A 20,674-nucleotide genomic window follows, 5' to 3' on the forward strand; every position below is an offset into this window, starting at 1 on the left:
TTACCCCTGTAACATCTTATTACAGTAACCCGGCTCCTGAGCGTCTTATTACCCCTGTAACATCTTATTACAGTAACCCGGCTCCTGAGCGTCTTATTACCCCTGTAACATCTTATTACAGTAACCCGGCTCCTGAGCGTCTTATTACCCCTGTAACATCTTATTACAGTAACCCGGCTCCTGAGCGTCTTATTACCCCTGTAATCTCTTATTACAGTAACCCGGCTCCTGAGCGTCTTATTACCCCTGTAACATCTTATTACAGTAACCCGGCTCCTGAGCGTCTTATTACCCCTGTAACATCTTATTACAGTAACCCGGCTCCTGAGCGTCTTATTACCCCTGTAACATCTTATTACAGTAACCCGGCTCCCGAGCGTCTTATTACCCCTGTAACATCTTATTACAGTAACCCGGCTCCCGAGCGTCTTATTACCCCTGTAACATCCTATTACAGTAACCCGGCTCCCGAGCGTCTTATTACCCCTGTAACATCTTATTACAGTAACCCGGCTCCCGAGCGTCTTATTACCCCTGTAACATCTTATTACAGTAACCAGGCTCCCGAGCGTCTTATTACCCCTGTAACATCTTATTACAGTAACCCGGCTCCTGAGCGTCTTATTACCCCTGTAACATCTTATTACAGTAACCCGGCTCCTGAGCGTCTTATTACCCCTGTAACACCTTATTACAGTAACCCGGCTCCTGAGCGTCTTATTACCCCTGTAACACCTTATTACAGTAACCCGGCTCCTGAGCGTCTTATTACCCCTGTAACATCTTATTACAGTAACCCGGCTCCTGAGCGTCTTATTACCCCTGTAACATCTTATTACAGTAACCCGGCTCCTGAGCGTCTTATTACCCCTGTAACATCTTATTACAGTAACCCGGCTCCTGAGCGTCTTATTACCCCTGTAACATCTTATTACAGTAACCCGGCTCCTGAGCGTCTTATTACCCCTGTAACATCTTATTACAGTAACCCGGCTCCTGAGCACCTTATTACCCCTAACTGCTTATACCCCAAAACCCCATGGCGTGCGGCCAACCACTATTGATCAACAGGCCAAAGGTCGACACATGAAAAAGGTTGACATGCATTAGATCAACATGGTCAAAAAGTCAATACTACCGACATACCATCCCAGTGGGCATAGAGGGAGAATATGTGCGGAGCATAGTGAGCAAGGGGACGCACTACAATAACCTATGTAAAAAGACCCCCCCCCCCCCCAAAAAAAACCATGTCGACCTTTTTCCATGTCAACCTTCTGACCATGTCCACCTAAAGAATGTCAACCTTTTTCATGTGTCAACCATATCCTCAACCCAACACCTAAGTTTATTACCGCCATAATATCTCAATGCAGTATTCCCAGATCTTGGCAGTCTTTAACTGGCCATACATCAGGATGACCCGCATATGACCTGATCGTACGCAGGTCGTGGAGCGGTCGAACAAGTGATCGTAGGCGCTTAAGCTGACAGATCAGACCTGCAGCACGTCTGATCTGAGGGCTAACCTCTCGACCCGCGGAACCGCGCATCGTAACGACATTGTGCACATGATCAGTTAAGATTGTGCGTTCGGGTCCAATGACGTTCAGGTGTATGGGGCCTTTAGTAGCCCATATAACAGGCAATTATTGGAACGCAGCTCCTAATTGCCTCATCAAACCCCCCTAAATGACTGCTTCAGTTTGCAAACAGACATGAGAACACAGTGCGGATACGGTATCACCCAGCTGTCCATGAACAGATGGTGAAGCAGCATGCTGGGGTTTTACATCAGACTCTATCTGAATGACTGAAATGTTATACCCCAGACAGGAGGGGAAAGGTAATAGGAGGGGTCTCATAACAAAAGATCTTTCAGGCAGGATGTGTGCAGTAGTGTCATTAGCTCAGTATCATTAAGTACTCCAGTAATAACAACCAGGGTTTGTAGTAGTACAATACTAATAATATAACAATAATAATAATAATAATAATAATAATAATTCAATAGTGTCTGCCCTCTATGATGTCCCCTGTGTCACCTATGTCCCTGACTCCCCTCTATATGAGTGCCACCTCCTTCTGGCTACCTGGGTGCACCTGCCTCCAGCATTAAGGTGTCCATTATATGTGCCAAGACCCCCTGTCTGAGACATTATATCTATATATATATATATATATATATATATATATATATATACACACACGCACCTCCCAGTATTTTACTGTACACTTTCCATGACACCTGTCTAAACCCCCCTTCCCCTCCCCCAGGTCACGTGGTGCGCTCACCTGTTAATCTTCTGGGCAAAGGCCCTGCGCTCCGCCGCCATCGCCACCCGCCTGACCGCAGCTCCGGCAGCAGCGCTCGTTCTACCGGCTGAGGGGGAGAGTCCAGAGCCCGTGAGAACAGCCCGGAGCGACGCCCATCTCCCGCCCACTCCCTGCTTGGACCGGTGTCTGGAGCCAGCGAAACTCCCCTGGAGTCCTGGCCGTAACCTTTTCCTTAATACCAGCGCCACCTTACGCCCGTGTTGGGTACCGCAATCTGATGCTGCGTACTCAGGTGACACGATGTGGACACAGTTTGCACTGCATTTTTACTACTTCTAATTTTTGTCGTCTGGTGACACCATGAGGCCAGACCCGGCAGTGCAACCTGATATGTCTGTTGAGAGACGCTATGTGGCTGCGTGCAGTATTGAATATTGGCCCTTATTCAGATTGAAGCGGTACGGCCCGCATGCGGCCGTACCGCCGATGTTTTCTCTCTGCACATGCGCAGAGGTCACTCTGCGCATGTGCAGGGGAAATCTCCGTTTAAAAAAATTAGACGCCGCAAAGGGGGCGTATAGGGGCGTGAGGGGCTTCAGTCCCTCATTTCCCTATGTATACGCCCCGCGTTTCATGGGCGTTCCCATGCAAACGCGGGGCGTACGCATGGTAATGAGGGCATGACGCCACTCATGGGGGCGGAAAGCTGACGTCGCCGGATGTCAGCTTTCAGCCCCCATACAAGCTACCACACGGACAATCGTCCGTGTGGTCTCAGCTTGCGGGAGCTGCCGCGGCGTGCGGCCCTGCCTTCGATGGTCGTCGACCATCGAATGCAGGGGGCAGCTCCCACCATGGTGGAGGCGTACGCCTCCACCATTTTCGTGCGGATCGCCAGCCGTCCGTGTACGGACGGCCGTGGCGATCCGTAGCGTGGGCGGGGATTCGTCTGGTGCGGTCGGAGCCGCATATGCGGCTCGACCGCACCAACCAGAATAAGGGCCATTGTAGTGATCGCTTCTGGTGCCACTGTGATTCAGCAGAATAATTAATCAGGTCTCTGGGGTTTATTCTGTTCCGGTTGCAAGCACTGTACGTTCACATGGGGACCAATGTTTTGCGCATTTCTGCATACGCTGGGTGCATGCGGCCAGTGGTGGATCTAGACTTCTCTTCTGGGGGGGGGGGGGGATGATTTACTGTTGAAACTTGACCCTCCCCCTCCAGTCCTGGCTTCCCCCCCGCCTCCCCCCAATAATAATAATAATAAAAGAAAAAACCCTGCATGGGGGGTCTGCATTGCACACATATACATAGCACACCACAGACACACATGTACATTTGACATCACACACAGCTCACCCAAAATACATACAGTACATAGTATATCACACATATCACATGTGCAGCCGGACACACCAGCTCATCGGGCCACTTCATCCTGAAACCGGGCACACAACGGACACACACCCACTGTGTGCCCGCCGAGCAGTGCTGCAGACACAGCCCACCCCACACTGTCTGTGAGCAATCAGGGTGGCAAACCACCTAATTTACAGCACACCAGCCAATAGGATGGCAGGATGGGGAGAGAAAGCCCCACTATATCAGCTACTGGGTGAGAGAGGCGGCGTCATCATCTCCACATCATCACTAAAATCATTACTTAGTAGGTGCGGGTGCAGATGGGGCCGGCGGCAGTGAGGAGTATACCCCCCGCAGTGATTTCGCTGGCCTAGGGTGGGCGACCGCTCCATTTGCCCCCCCTTAAATCCGCCCCTGTATGCGGCCATGGCGATCAGACTGTTTTCTTTGTTCACGCACCCAAGGCTGCGCCCCGGGGTGCGTGGGGCGGAGGTGGATAGTCACACCCATGGGAACATTCAGCGTGTGCTGGGCGTTCCCATGATGGAAATTGTGTATATATATATAAAACAAAGAACAATGGTCCTGGTGTTGCGCTATTAGTATTTGTGAGCTGCAACCCTAAAACGTCTCTCCTGTTAGTGAGAGACACGGAATCATATGGACAAAAAAGGGGGTGGTTTAGAGTGCGCTCAAATGGTACCACTTAGCATGTGCATACAATCACCATGATTTCACAATCACAATTTCTCTGGAATACAATTCGACTGTTTTCATTAATAAAACGTAGACTTCGTTCTAGTAGAAATTATTTTTTAACAAAGAATTTCTACTAGAACGATCTACGTTTTATTAATGAAAACAGTCGAATTGTATTCCAGAGAAATTGTGATTGTGAAATCATGGTGATTGTATGCACATGCTAAGTGGTACCATTTGAGCGCACTCTAAACCACCCCCTTTTTTGTCTATATATATATATATATATAAGAATAGGGGAAGGTCCGGCACTCTGTAAGTATAATCAGCAGCAACCACGGTGCCTGTATAATCCTCCTCAGGACGTAATATAGCTGCAGGTACGGCACTCGCTGGATTTTCAATGTAGCAAGCAAATAAACTGGACTCACACCAGCCTTGAGCTTTCGGATACTTTAATCCTTCATCAGAACAAATAACAGTGAAAAAGATCTTACCTATATACCAGAGTGAAGGTCCGTCTCCCCGCAACGCCAGGACGGGCGTCTGACGTCACACCTACTTCCGGCAGCGGCAGGATGTAGACGCAATGTAAAATAGGGACCCTATTCACATTTGATTCAATGTAAAAATCGGGTCGATCGCGTACCAATATAACTTTTAATAGTATTGATTTTAATATTCCCTATATCAAGGTAGGGGAATTCATGTAAACAGCATGATTTTTAGAGGTTAAAATCACATACAACATATACACAAATACATATAGGGCCTTATTCTAGTTCACTCTTTCTGACAAAATCCTTCTTAGATGGACAAAACCATGTGCACTTCAGGGGGGCAGATGTAAAATGTGCAGAGAGAATTAGATTTGGGTGAGTTATTTTGTTTCTGTGCGGGGTAAATACTGGCTGCTTTATTTTTACACTGCAATATAGATCTTACTTTGAAGTAAAACCCCACCCAAATCTAATTCTCTCTGCACATGTTACATCTGCCCCACCTGCAGTGCACATGGTTTTGTCCATCTAAGAAGGATTTTGTCAGAAAGAGTGAACTAGAATAACCCCCATAGTGCGTTAAAGAAAAATATAAGTGTATTTAAAATGACACAGATGTCTGTCCAAAAAAGGGGTGAGATTTAATAGGATGAGATATTCAGAAAGTGAGCGATTTGGTAAATAATTTCCAGTTTTTTTAAAGTGGCAATCATTTACACTGCAAAACCAGTGTGGTTTTGCAGTGTAAATGATTGCCGCTTTAAAAAAAAAACCTGGAGATTTCTTACCAAATCTCTCACTTTCTGAATCTCTCATCCTATTAAATTTCACCCAACATGTCTATTTAGTGTAGCCGAGAAGAAGAATTTATTGACCACTAATAATAATTTGTAGTTATGACTCTGATATTGTTTTAGTGGCTGAATTATATGCCTAATTCTTGCAAATATCAGCAAAAAAAGGGTGTATCTTGTCCTTATTGTTGTCAAATGTTTCAATTTATAGTATAATACTAATAAACATTTGTGATTTCAATGTGTTACAAAGTATCACAATTCATTTAAGATGTATCACAGTTTTGTTAACACAGATAGTGGTCTTTTGGCGCCCTCCTCTGGTCATTCCATATACATGGATGTGGTGCTCAGAGGTACAGATAGTGGTCTCTTAGCGCCCTCCTCTGGTCACTGCATGCACATTATTTCAGTAATACAATGTGCTGTATTTTTGGTATTGATACGATACACCACTTTGCATCACTAACACCATTAAATGGGTGTAGTTAAATACTACCCCTTCTTTTTAGATATTAGTATTAGATGGTATTTATCAGGTCATCATTCTAACTTTTACACAAGGTCCCCCGACAATGTCCCCCGACCGTACCATGGTCAGCCCTTGACTGGGTCCATGAGTGACAGCTGCACTCACCGAAGAATGAGCAGCCTGTACTACAGTATAGCCTATATAGCGGAGAGTTGCCTCCGCTATACAGTAGTACAGCCACTCAGCTGTCAGTGCGGCTGTCACTGCCAAGTGAGGAACGGGAGAGACTGGACAGTGCTGGAAGCGGGTAAGTACAGTATGTGAGAGTGTGTACAGTGTAAAAGGGGTAATACAGTTATACATTTCTGGGTGGGGTCTCCTTATTTACACATTCTTTTTGCAGGTGAACTACGAGCCCCATCGGGAACATTATTGCCCCCCCCCCATGCTGGGTCTTGTAGTTCTCCTGTATAAAGCAATGTGTTTTATCTATATTTTAAACACATCAGCCTGGTGAGCACTGCCCTGGTTTTTTGAGCCAACACGCAGTATTTCATGCCCTACCATCCATTAGGGCATGGTGGTAGAATAAAATAGTTTGAAGAGTGTAGCAAGGCACCGTGCCCGAAGCATTGCGAGCATATTGTGCCATGCGAGGGGACGCGGTGCTACATTTCTGTGTCCATGTCGACACGACGTGCCGACAATCGGTATTTCATGCCCTACCATCCACTAGGGTGTGGTGGGAGAATAAAATAATGTGCCGAGCATAGCGAGGCACTGTGCCCACAGCATGGCACGCGGTGCTATGTATTAGTGTTTATGTTGACTGTGTTGACATTCTGGTAAAAAAAAAAAACATGTCGACCTTACCTATGTTGACCTAATGACCATGTCAAACTTAGCCACATTGACATAATGACCCTGTCGACCTAAAGTCATGTCGACCTTAATTCATGTCGACTTATTGGAGTCGACCTAATGCTTTTCGACTATAATGCTAGTGACCTAATGATCCATATCCCCCCACGGACCCAGTCTGGAGGGGACCTGGTTAAAAAAGTGTCCCCTGGCTGTGGCATGACTCCAGTGGCTGTTGGAGCCCAGTGCTGGTTCCAAGATACAGGGGACCCCCAGTATTTTTGGAACCAGGACCGGTCCAAGAGCCTGGAGCTGATTTCAGAAACACGAGGGAACCTTACGCTTTTTGTCCCCCATCATTTTGGAACCAGGACAGGCTCAATGAGTCCGGGGCTGGTGTAGCTTAAAAGGGGGGACATTTAAAAAAAATAAAAATCATGACCAAAAACCACACATTACCGTGTGTAAAAAATCACAGCGCCACATGCGAGGAGATGTGCCTGTAGCGGGGCGGCGCTGACTTGTTCGCTAGGACACTGCTTGCTGCAGGTACGATGTGGGGCCGTCTTAAATAAACAGGAGGTAGGGTGAGGTACTAGGCCAGGCATGTCCAAACTGCGGCTCTCCAGTTGTTGTGAAACTACACATCCCAACATGCCTTGTCATAGTTTAAGCATTCCCTAATAGCAAAAATGTTGCAAGACATGATGGGACTTGTAGTTTCACAACAGCTGGAGGGTCATATTTTGGTCATCCCTGCACTAGGGGGAAGGATAATGCATCACAATAAAACCTCCCCAAACCAAACCCAGATGATACCCTAAGTTTGCATGTCATAGTTTGCCACTGTAAACTACTGTAGCTCCTTTGATATGTTATGGATGGTAAGGATAATTAAAATAAAACAAAGCAGCTATGAGTTTGGCCATCTGGGGGCAGTAGAGTCACACTGATCAAAAACAAGAAAATAAATATACTGCTCTATCACATTTACCAAATAATATACTGTAGAAGTTGGCCCATAAGGCCCACACACTAGACGATATTGGTCACAATATCATTCAGAACGGGCACACCATTAACGACCCCCTCCCTTGTCCAGCATGTCCGGATGAGGTAGGCCATCATTAACGACGGTCATGCTGCAGAGGCAGTACTGTCGTCGCTCCCCCGCCACAGTCACCCCCATTTGTGCGACATCGGCAAGTGTATTTGACGTGTATTGGCGTAGTGTGTACGACCCTTAAGAGTTAATTGGAGTTAATTTGTGCTCAAAGCAGGGCACAAATAGAGAGGATGGAACCTAGAGGCACCCGGCAGTACTGCAGTCAGCAGGGACGCTGTCACTGACAGCAGGTCTGAATGGTACACCCAGCCGGCTCCTGACCTGTCCTCTGGTCAGAGAAGCAGAGATTGTCTCTGCCGGTCAGCACTAATGTAAAATGTTGACATTCCCAAAATGTTGACACTGACCGGTTTAAGCGGCTCTTTGGGAGGGGGCGGGGCTACTAAAAGGACCCATAGTGCATCATTTAGTGCCACCCCCTCCCTGAAGAGCAGTGAATCACAGCATTTATAGGAAAGGGGGCAGGGCTTAATGGCAACAAACCTCCCTCAGAAAAGCTGCTGAGAGTCTCCTCCCCGGGCTTCTCCCAGACACTAAAAGTAGAAAAGTATGGGTTAGGCTATGGGGAGAGTTTTAGAGTTATACCCCTTTTACACCACCGGGTCTTCGGTGGGTCAGACCCGTGTCAGCGGCGGTGTAAATGGGGCACACTGTGTCCCTTTACATGGGACTTCTACCCAGGTCCTGATGTGGTTAGAACACGGCTAGGACCTTGGTAGAGGGCGGTGTAAATGGGTATGCTGGGTCATCCAACCCAGCTCCCATTTACATCAATGGGGGACATATAACCGTTGGACCGCAGCGTCCGCAGGTTGGACGGGGTGCACAGACAGCCTGTGCTGCTGTTTGCTATACTCTGCAGACAGCAGCGGTGGCAGCTGAGGAAGTGAATGGATGCCTGTGTGCGGCATCCGATCACCTCCCGGAAGAAGGCTGGGGGGGGGGGGTGCACGGGGGCTGGGGGCAGCCCAGCAGATTACCTTAGTGCTGGGCTTGCCCCAGGTGCAGCGGTCCGGGTCCCGGCGGCGGCGTTCGGTGCTTGGAGACAATGTCATCTCCAGGCGGCAGCTCGGGAACGGGCGCCGGTGTAAAAGGGACCAAACCCCGGGTCCAAAAACCCGGGTGCTTAGGTCACACCACTAGGTTAACATGCTGAAAGGTCGACATGTGTTTAGGTCGACATGGGACAAGGTCGACAGGTCATTAGGTCAACAGAAGCATTAGGTCAACATGGGAAAGGTCGACAGTCAAAAGGTCAACATGGGGTTTTTCACTGTTTTTTGAGCCGACATGTGCAGACATGCGATTAGTAAGCATGTGGTTGCCGGTGAAGTGGGGCGGAGAAGCACGGCGAATGTTACAACATCCCTCCCTATATCTTTAAATGTTTTGAGTATTTGGATATAATTCTTAAAGTATGAGGTTAAAGCTCCAGCTTAGGGGTCTATTTAGCAAGCCAAAGAAACGCATTCTCTATGTAACACAGCTATATGGGAACACCTTGGCTACTCACCCATCATTCCCCCCCCCCTGTCCCCCCCCCCCCTGTCCCCCCCGCGCATCAGGTCCAGCGGCAGCAGCAGGTTCTAGCACAGTAGCACAGTGGCGTCAACAGCGGCATGTTCCTGGACTGGAGGATTCAAGTTCCTCCAATGAGACCGCGGGATTTTGAATGGCGTGCTCAGCATGAGCCAATCTGGGCTTGTGGCTGGGCAGCCAATCAAGATATAATAGATGCTGCGGGATGCTCAGTCCGATGGCAGAGAGGCAGCAGTGAAGAGCTCCTGAAGAAGCAGCGAAGCCAGAAGCTGCAAGAAAGGCAGCAGTGCCTTGAGGATAGTGGCAGCCGGCAGGATCAAGGCAGGAGATGGTGGCTGAGTATTGAGGATGGCGGCGGCCGGCAAGGGTATAAAAGAAGCCGGTGACTGAGTGATGAGGATGTTGGTGGGGCAACTGGAGACACCAACTCAGCTGAGGACTGGAGAACAGTGGTGGGAAGCAAAAGAGCCTAATGAAGCTCCCCACTGTTCCCTCTTCCAACAACTTGGGTTGGCGGCCTTGGGCCACCACCACCTTCTTGTAGCCCCCTAGACCACCAGGTGTTTGGGTGCTAGGCCACTGGGGGATAAGTCAGGCCGTTCCGGCCTGTGCCTCAATTCAGGCCACCAAAGACCTGTGCCCCACACTCAGGCCCCACAGGACCTTTGCCCACACACAGACCCACAAAGCCTGTGCCCACAATCCAGAGCACAAGGCCTGTGTCCAGGTCGGTTGGGTGAAAGAGACTGGTTGGTTCCTCATTGTGCTCATTCTTGGGAATTCGTAGGATGTTTCCACCCCAGGTGCCCACACCTATCCCACACTACCTTATTCCTGGGATAGACAACCGCCTACCCAGGTTATTGCACCTGTTCTAAAGGTGGGTAGGCTACTGTAGCCATGTAAATATCTCCGAAGGAAACTAATATACTCACGCTGGCATTGTTTGGCTTGGACAACTCATACTTTAGTATTGTTGTGTATGCACTAGAGAATTGTTCCTCTGCCAGTTTAGATTGATAGGATAAGTGTCAGCCTAGTTATTATTTGTATGTTATAGGGACATATACAGTAGTTATCCCTAGTTATATTAGAGATTGTTTGCTTCTTCCTAGGGACAGAGAAGTTCACCCAGCAAAGTGACAACTTTTCCTGGAGTATAATTCTGTGTCTGTTTGTTTCTGAGCGTCGGTCCAGTGGTTCTCACATGGACATGTGAAAACCCCAAAAGTTACACCTCCCTCAGAGAGTGCCTGAGTGCCTGCGATGACTTTCACCTAACTGGTTAAAAAATACGGAAAAAATACGGATTTGAAAATCATAAACAAGAATGGAGAGATAGACAGGACAAGAAAGTTCAATTTATGATAAAGGGGAAGTACATAATTATAACAGAATAGGGAGACAGCAGGTCATGTATAGGAGAAATAGCTCCAATGATAGGAAAAAATACGGATTTGAAAATCATAAACAAGAATGGAGAGATAGACAGGACAAGAAAGTTCAATTTAAATTGAGAGCTCCAGAGAAAAATTATAGCAGATTTGAAAATAGAAAGGGAAGTAATGATTACAGTAATAAAGGTTTTAATCACAAAAATAGATTTGACACTCTGAGAAATTATTCATCACCACATAATGATTATAAAAAGATGAGCAGAAATCCCTCTGAAACAGAGGAAGAATGGGAGCAATCCCCCAGGTCAAGTTATTTTTTAGAGGGAGCTCTGGGCCCAAAACCTCCCAGAGAGACTCCAAAAAAACGCCCAAGAGGTCGAGAAAGAGGGGAAACAGAGGAGGAAGGAGACTACAGGCTCACAAAAAGTCGCTGTGTAAGGTAAAAACCTCTGGAAAAGGGATTTACAACTTGTCCTCTAAAACCCTTACAGAAAATGAAATCCATTTGTTAGAAAAAGGGCTGAATTTCGCCCCTAAGTCCAAACCAAACCTATTCAAATTATTTGTGGATCTAAATAGGTACGTGCGAACTTTGAGTCGCAAGAGATTTTTTGCGATTAAAGCTCTAAAAACCAAAAATGTAGAGGGAGAACCCATACTGTTAGACGATGATGATACCATTATGATTGATATCTTAGAGTCTTTAGAAAAGGAGTCCAGTCAAAATAGAAGCCCTGATAAAAGCATTAAAATATTTGATATGGACAGAAGGAAACCATTTAAAAATAAATCGGAATTCTATCCTTTGCAATATAAAGGGCCTTTTGTAGAATGCTTTTACAAATCAACGTTAGAAGAATTCAGATCTATGTGTGAGAAAAGTGAAAAGAATGAGGGCAAAATTTGGAACGATAACTTAAGAAAAGGCGAAAGATCAGCCCTAAGATGTCTCTATAAAAATAAAAATCTGACAATAAAATCGGCGGATAAGGGCGGTGGGATTGTGATCATGGACACTGTGGACTATATTGAAGAATCCTATAGACAGCTTAACAACAGTGAATTCTACAGTGTGCTTGGCTGCAATCCCACCGCCCAATATCAGAAAGATCTAAAAACCATGTTAGAACTAGCCTTGGAGGAGGGTGCTATATCAAGGGACACTTTTAATTTTTTATATAGTGCACATCCCATAATCCCCACATTTTATTTTCTCCCCAAAATACACAAAACACTTCACAAACCACCGGGTCGTCCAATTGTTTCTGGTGTCGGTTCTCTTACTAATAATTTGTCCTTTTTTGTTGATTATTATTTACAAGGCCACGTAGGGAAACTCCAATCACATATTCAGGATACAAAACATTTCCTTAATAAAATAAATCAGGTACAATGGAAGGAAAACTATATATTACTAACATGTGATGTAGAGGCATTGTATTCCAACATACCCCAAGACTTGGGGGTGGAAACAATGAAAATGTATCTTGAAAGAGATGAAAATTTATCGGACTCCCTACGTGGCCTTATTTTGTGTTCTATTAAATTTATTTTGAATCACAATTATTTTTTATTCAATTCACGTTTTTATTTACAGACACGGGGGACTGCAATGGGGACCAGGTTTGCCCCGAGCTTTGCAAACCTATACATGAGGGCCTTTGAGGACCAACATGTGTGGGGGAGCGGGTTCGGGGACAACCTGGTCCTCTATTGCAGATTTATTGATGATTTATTTATAATTTGGAAAGGGGATTTATCTGTTTTGCATGAATTCACTCAAAGTTTAAATAATAATGATTTCGGATTAAAGTTCACCAGTTCACATAGTTTCACAAATATTAATTTTCTTGATATAGCGCTCTCAATCAGGGAAGGAAAATTAGAGACGGAGACATATAACAAACCCGTGGATCAAAATAGATACTTAAACTATAGAAGTGCACATGATAAAATCTGGAGAGACAACGTCCCTAAAGGACAATTAGTGAGGGTTAAACGCAATTGTTCATCTAAAGAAATTTATCAGCGACAATCGAACACAATGATTTCTTCCTTTAAAGAACAAGAATACCCCGATAAAATTATAAAAAAAAGCAGTAGAACAAGTAGAAGCGATAGAGAGGGTGAATCTATTGGACATGGGGAGTACAAGTAAAAAGAAGAAAAATAATGATAGATCATCACAATTCGTTACACAGTTTAATGAGTGTTCAGATGAAATCAGAAAAATAATAAGAAAAAATACAGCCCTATTAATGCAGGATAATTTCCTGAAGGAGATTATCGAGCCCAATGGGAAAGTAATCTTCAGAAAAGGTGAGAACATAAAAACTAAATTGGTGAAGAGTCACTTCTCAGGGGACACACGGTCCTCAACGGAAACAGGAAATATTAAGAGCTGGATTCCAGAAAAACCATTGGGTTTCCACAAATGTGGGAATGACAAGTGCATCACCTGTAAAGGGATGAAAAAGAAAACGGTGGATTTTAAATCCAACAATACGGGAGAAACTTTTCAAATAAAGGACTTCATGAATTGTAGGACCTCATTTGTCATTTATGTTATCCAATGTGGGTGCGGCCTACAATATGTCGGCCGCACCATACGGTGTTTAAATGTAAGGTACTTGGAACACAGGCGGAATATCCTGGGGGGCGTGAAAAATCACCCATTGTCCAAACATATATTAGAGTGTCAGGGAACATCGTTGGTCAATGTGGAAATAAAGGCAATAGAACATATTAAGAACACAGAAAGAGGAGGAGACAGATTTAATAAATTATGTAGCCGTGAAGCCTATTGGATATTCCGCCTGTGTACCTTGGTGCCTAAGGGACTGAACGACACCATTGAACTTAATAAGATCTGATCATATGATGTACTCTGACCTATTGTTGGTACTACTCAGCTATAATGATGTATATTTCAAATTAATTTAGGGGGGGGAGGGGGGGGGGAGGGATAAGGGGGGCTAATAAATGACCTGCTGTATGGGGGGAGGGTGGGTGGGTAGAAGTTATAGATGTGAATCTAATGTTGCATTCTATGTCCAATGTTATACTTCCCGCTCAATGAGCTATTTAATATGACATAACTAGAATCTAATCTTAGTGACATCCTAGATCTGTCAAATAAATTAGATGTGTATCGATATGTATACAGAGAATTTTTGCTAAATGTACCTGGAATATTCTAATAATTATGTGAGTGAGATTTTCATTTAACGATTATGGGCCCTATTGTTGGTAATAGTCATTGGATATTATATGTGCACAGATGGGGCTTATGGATATATAGATATTTGTAAATCATTTCATTTCTATATGCGCAGTAACTAAATTAGTATAGCCATGGGGGAGTCTTAAAAGAAATATGGACTCCATATATGAATAATTATAAAGATATATTAAAATTAAAATAAATGACTTTTTTCATATATATGTGGAAACTTTGGAATTTCATATAATTGTATATAGACATTTCTATTATAATGAAATGTGTACTCTTTCCCCTTCTTTTTATAATTTATAATTTATAATTTTTTTATAAAAAGTTTTTTTATAATAATTTTTTATAATTTTTTATAATTCTTTTTATTCCTTTTTGCATATCTTGCTCTATAATGAAATAATATAATAATATTATATAATGTTATATGTTTGTCCCATATGTGTATACTAAGTGCTCTGAATAAGCTTAATATATATAAAAAGAATGGAAGCATTAGTCACTTTGATATGCAGCTTGAAATACTACCCATATAGAAAAACGCATTACAATCGGGCCAATATTGAACTTCCTACTCCTTTGGAACGCAGTAATTCAATACTATGATACGCAACACTTATCTATGAGGAAGATCTCTAGAAATCTCGCGGGAGGAGGCTACAACAGGAGCCTAACGCGCACAATGGTACGTATGTACACTGCGCATAAACAAATCCTTTTGCAAACAACGCGAGATCGTCAAATGACACGCATGACGACTGCGGAAGTACAACACGAAAACGAGGCCTGAACCGGTAAACCGCGCGAAGACGCGGACCGGAAGTAAGCAGTATAAATAAGCAGCGTTATGGGGAAGCCACAATCACCTCCTGAGGAAGCCGCTGATATCGGAAGGCGGAGAAACGCGTAGAGGGCGACGGGACAGCTTTGTGGCAACTGGATACAATTTGGAGGAATATTATATTCAGCGACCGCAGTGAACTGCTAAAATCATTTGGTCCTATTTACTCCTAAGTATCAAGAGCCGGATCCCCACCTTTCTGAAAAGGACACAAACCCTCAAAAAATAAGTGAGTTATTCCACTAACATGTGCACATGAGTGGGGGACAGTTACTCCTGATAATTGGGAGGTTTTTTATTAACCGTTTTTTTTACTAATGTTATGGACTAACAAGTTGAACACAGTTCAAAAGTATTCTACTAACAGTCTAAACAGAGCATTGTTACATGTGTGTTCGTCTTGTTTGTCACAGTGGCCACTAACAAATTACATGAAATTAATTGTGTTTTAACTTTGATTGATTTTTTTAATAAATTGTATATGATTTTGCAAAGCGCAGCTCCATTGTCTTTTTTCTTGTAACCTAACTGGTTATGCCTGCAACCACTTACGAGTGCCAGTGGAACTCAGCCATTGATTAGCGCAAGGGTAGTCTGCGGGTCATAGTTGCATTGTCTTCTAGGGAGTCGCGATCCTCCATCTTCCAAGAACTGGACCAGGCCTAGTTGTTTGGGCTCACATGAACCGGTGAGCACTGCCCGAGGGATTAATATTAACAACACACTACACAACATACACGGGGACATCCCCATATTACTGGTTTATGTAATTCCTCTGATTAAGTGTGGGGTATAGAGGGAGAACATTGGCCATGATCATAAACTCTGGGCTTCCGAATCTGCATGTGGAGGTTTGCTACATGGGAGCTGCTTAATATGTAAGTTTCACCCCATATGCCGGGTCCCTCCCCACGATGTGCCCATAAACATTTACGCTTGCATCCTTACCATGCAAGTGCTCCGTTATATAGCAAAGTGATCGCATTATACTGGTAGTCCCCTGGCTGCGCAGCCTAAACTGCAAAGCTAGACACAATCTTTTGGGTTGCAGCAGTTGTGTGTGATGTCACACAGCTGCCAAGTCTCCCACTCCCCCGAAACAGTCTAGACCAGTGGTTCCCAAACTGTGTGCCGTGGCTCCCTGGGGTGCCTCAGGACACTTGCAGGGGTGCCCCGGGTTGGTGGTGCAGGACCAATTCAAATTATTTATGGTTAATTATTTATAAGCAAAACCAGTTCTGGTGGCTTCCAATCATAAAATGTGTACAAACAGAAGCTAATACTGCCCTTTACCACATAACTGAACATAAGAATCGCATATAAACTCAATCTATATGTATTGTTTTTTTTTTTTTTATGGCCTAGGGGTGCCGTGAAAAAATTCTGATACTGTAGGGTGCCGTGATTCAAAAAAGATTGGGAACCCCTGGTCTAGACAGATACTGAATGCTGACAGTCTGAATGTCGACAAGTGCTACTAAAAACAAGCCAACATTCTCAAATGTCGACATTGTGAATATGTCAACATGCTTATAATTTCAACATTTGTTATGTCAATACCAGTAGATTGTTCTGTTATTTGTAGTGCTAGGGTTAGGTTTTGTTAGGTTAAGGTTTAGAGCAGGGAAGCCAACTCCAGTCCTCAAGAGCTACCAACAGTTCACATTTTCCAGATCACCTAGATGGGGCACAGCTGTACTCAGTAATAAGACAGCTTTTACATCGCAAATGCCAGGTTGGAGCCAGGATTTGAACACGGGTCCATCCCAGGAGCAACCTGGCATTTGCGAGGCAAAACTCCCTCAGCTACCTGGCAATAAGCGGGGTCGCTGATGTCCCACGGCAGTGGGGTGCGGCGGTGCATCATTGGGGGGGGGGGGGGGGGGGGGCAGAGGAGGCAGCTCTTGGAGCATACACTGCCTCCTCTCTATAGTGTAAATGGAATTACCCTCTCTGCCCAACCCTGGTATAACACTTATTTTAACCCAGGTCTGAATACCGAGTTGCTGGACCCTCGTTTTTCTTTTTGGGGATTTTCACACTGCACAGAGACCCAGGTCAACCGGGCAACAACCTGGGTTGGACCCGGAATATCTGTGCAGCGTGAAAGTATAACTGTCACATTTTGAAAGACTCACAGCAGGTGGAGCTAATTACTTTACATTTGAGTCTTTGAGGAGACCTGGAAAACATTTACCATTGGTAGCTCTCCAAGACTGGTGTTGGCTGCTCCCGGTTAGGCTAAAATATTCTAGTGACACTCCGCTGTCGACATTCTTAATGCTAACTTTTCATTCCACACTCCCGACACAAAGGATGTTTTGTGATTGATTACTCAATGAGTGCATGACCATTTTCTAAAATAAAAAATGTCATTAAAAAAGATAAGTTCTTTCCATCTGTGTAACTAAATGTGGGGAGAAAAACACCCCAATATCAAGATGCTTGCTTGATATAAGCACTTTTTTTTAAACTGTTACTTTGAAAATGTGCCTTTGTTTCTGTTTGTTGCTAGGTGCTAGCTATTCCAGCATGTGCTAGCAGGTGATTGTCTTTAAGGGAACGTTGGTCCTTGTGATGGGCTGGGCAAGTACTGGCATGCCTTGCCAGCTAGAGCGTTGCTGCCAGTTCATATTGCAACATGCAATCCCGCAATAGCTGGCAGCTATTCCTCCATAGTTTAGGCAACAGTAGCTGGTGAATAGGTTGTACGCAGGTCAGCTGAGCAGGCAGTTACAGGTCTGATCAGTTGGGGTATTTTTACCAATTATCAGGTTTCAGATCCAATAATATGCTTACCTACCCTCCCAGGAATGGCCGGGAGGGTCCTGAAAATCATGTTCCACTACTGGCCTACTGGCGGGCAAGCCTCCCTCATTTAAAAGGGACCGCCACATCAGGCTCCGCACCCCCTCCCTCTTCCCTTCAAATACCGGCATTTGCGGCTCTTTGGGGAGGGGTTAGGGCTAAAATGTTGCAAGTTGGGTCATTAAGTACCACCCCTTCCTTGAAGAGCTGCGAATCATGGCATCTACATGAATGGGGGCAGGGCTTAATGACATAAGCCCTGCCCCTGGAAAAGCTGCAGAGGAGACACTCATGGTAGGCAAGTGTGTCAATAATATTATTTAAATCACTGCTGGTATGCCATGGTATGTACATGTGCAGGAGCCGGAACTGTGACAGGAGCCCATCACTGTGATGTCTCACAGTGAAATGATCGCAAAAATTATACTTTCCCTTCTGTTTTGAGGTTCATGTGCTCATATTCTGAACCATTTTTTTACCAGTACCTACCCCAGTGGTTCACAAACTTTTTAGAATCATGGCACCCTAGATTATCTGAATTTTCTACACCCTTGCCCCTAGGCAAAAAGTTTCTAATACCCTTTTCAGACATACTGGTCGACCCAGGAATTGCCCTGCTGAGACCCAGGATTTTGCAGAAGAGAACCCCTTTCACAATATTCCACAGAAATACCTGAGTTGGCCCCTTTCAGTCATAGGCTGACAGGTCGTCTGGGCCCCAGTAAAATGGAGGGGCGTGATCACCGGTGGGGGGCAGGGGTTCCAGGAAGGGGCGGGGTGCAAGTAGCATTGCACACTGGGGGTGAGAGATGATAGGCTGCCGCTCTCTCTCTCTCCACATCTCAGCACAGTGCTGAGCTGGGGAGAGAGGTTGTGCTGCTGCAGCAGCAGCCTGTCATCTCTCTCCCCACTGCCTGCCTCCCTGCAACTAGGGCAGGGTTGCCGACTTCAGAAAGCTCCTCTCCGGGTGAAGCCGTGACATCATTAAGCCCCGCCCCATGAAGGAAAGTGCCTCAATTTGACGATCTCTGGGGCTAAACGACGCGATAATGACACTTTGGCCCCGCCCCCTCTCCGGAGATCGTCAGAAAAGGTAAATTAAACGCTGTGGCTGGGGTGGGGGAAGCCGCAATCAGGGGGGGGGGGGGGAGCGGGGATCCCCCAGAATCCGGTAGGGTTGCCCACCTTTCCGGGGGGGCGGGAGGGTGACCCGGTTTTCGGGACCCTCCCGGACATTCTGGGAGGGTAGGCAACACTCAACTAGGGAAGGGGAGCAGGTCCCTCCAGCAGTCCTGGGCCTGGGTAAAAAGTACATGCCCCACCCCTCTCTACTCCACTGGTGTCATCATAAGGGGACGGTTTGTTTGCAGGCATGCAATAATGAGGTCATGCAAAGGTGGGGAACACCTATAAACGGACTGGGTGCACTTTACACTTGTAAATAATTTACATTCCATGTATCATATACCAATAAAAATACCGTACCAGTTTTCCCTTTCAAACACTTTTTATTCAAAAAATGTAAGGTTTGTTTGTTCAAGTAGTAAAACATGCGTGAAAGTCTTTACTTTAACATATATCATGTTATTTTCTAACATATACTTGCCTGTTTTTGAAAACTAGTTTCAGGGAGATTATAGTTGGTAATAGAATTTTGCACAGTGCCCCATTGAGGGGGCGTGTCATGCTCCACCCAAAGGGCGTGTCTAGTTCCATATATGGAGAGATTGTGAAAAGAGATTGTGAACGGGGCGCCTAGAAGCGTGGGTGTGTGCTGCTACATCTGAGAGGAATCTTTTAAAATGACTTATATACAAATGTAGATGATCCCCAAAGCAGTTAGTAAGAGCTAATATACTTGGTAAAGTGCTGGGAAATGGTGCTGATGATTCAATGTAAATGTATCTGTCTCTTATTCCTTTTTTCTCCAAAAATGTAACAGTGTAATGTGGGCTAGGTGACATAAGGGAGATTGCTAGACTAATGAGGGAGAGAGGGAGATTGCTGCTATTTCCGGGAGTCTCCTGCAGAATGCAGGAGGGGAGGTAACTATGTGTCAGGAGAATACTGCGCACAATGATCCCACCCTTCAGTCACCATTTTTTGGGGAAATGGTCCCGTGTCCCTCCTGAGACCTTCAGTGTCCAATTAGTAGAACTGTCCTGCTGTAATTGGGACAGTTGGGAGGTATGATATATGTGTGAGTGTGCGTGCTTGTGTGCACTGTGTGTGCTTGTGTGCACTGTGTGTGTGTGTGTGTGTGTGTGTGTGTGTGTAGTCTGAGAAAAGCTTCTAAAGTGATAAAATGGAGAGTGATAAACAGCCAGCCAATCAGCTCCTACCTGCCATGTCACAGACTGTGTTTGAAAAATGTCAGACAGGAGCTGATTGGCTGGCTGTTTATCACTCTCCATTTTATCACTTTTGAAGCTTAGAGAATCTGTCCCAGAGTCTTCTAATTACTCTGTGTAACAGTACATGCAAATAAAGTCAAAATCATATCTGGATGACACAGATATGTAGTGATATGACAATGGTGTAATACAATTAATAATGCAAAACACACATAATTGATTGATGGGTGCTTATTTTAATGGAATACAGGTCTAAAAAGCAAAAGTCTTTGGTAAAAGGTATTGCTGGTATTACGAGCAGCAATAAGTGTGGGGGTGGGGGCACAGCATTAGGGGGTGCACCCTTAACACTCAATGTGCGTACGCCCATGTCTGGAGGGTCGGATGCAGAAGGCAGAGGATCTGTAAA

At 45.1% G+C, this 20,674-nt stretch overlaps 1 protein-coding gene across 7 annotated transcripts in view; it reads right to left on the minus strand.

Annotated features, from left to right (window-relative positions):
* DOCK6 (dedicator of cytokinesis 6) overlaps window positions 1-2,540 on the minus strand; it is an 86,003-nt gene extending 83,463 nt beyond the window's left edge. For 5 of the 7 annotated variants that reach the window (XR_014473614.1, XR_014473613.1, XM_083185175.1 and 2 more), the window contains exon 1: window positions 2,296-2,521. Coding sequence is in view for 5 of the 7 variants with exons in the window: in XM_083185175.1 (XP_083041301.1) it covers window positions 2,296-2,336 (41 nt within the window). In the remaining 2 variants the exon portion in view is untranslated. Of the gene's footprint in view, window positions 1-2,295 lie in introns of all 7 variants that reach the window. The other 2 variants (XM_083185172.1, XM_083185176.1) reach the window with 2 other exon arrangements.
* Window positions 2,541-20,674: the final 18,134 nt, after the last annotated feature.

Source organism: Crinia signifera, chromosome 4, assembly GCF_055691185.1.
Source record: "Crinia signifera chromosome 4, ASM5569118v1, whole genome shotgun sequence".
In the NCBI taxonomy this organism is placed as follows: domain Eukaryota; kingdom Metazoa; phylum Chordata; class Amphibia; order Anura; family Myobatrachidae; genus Crinia; species Crinia signifera.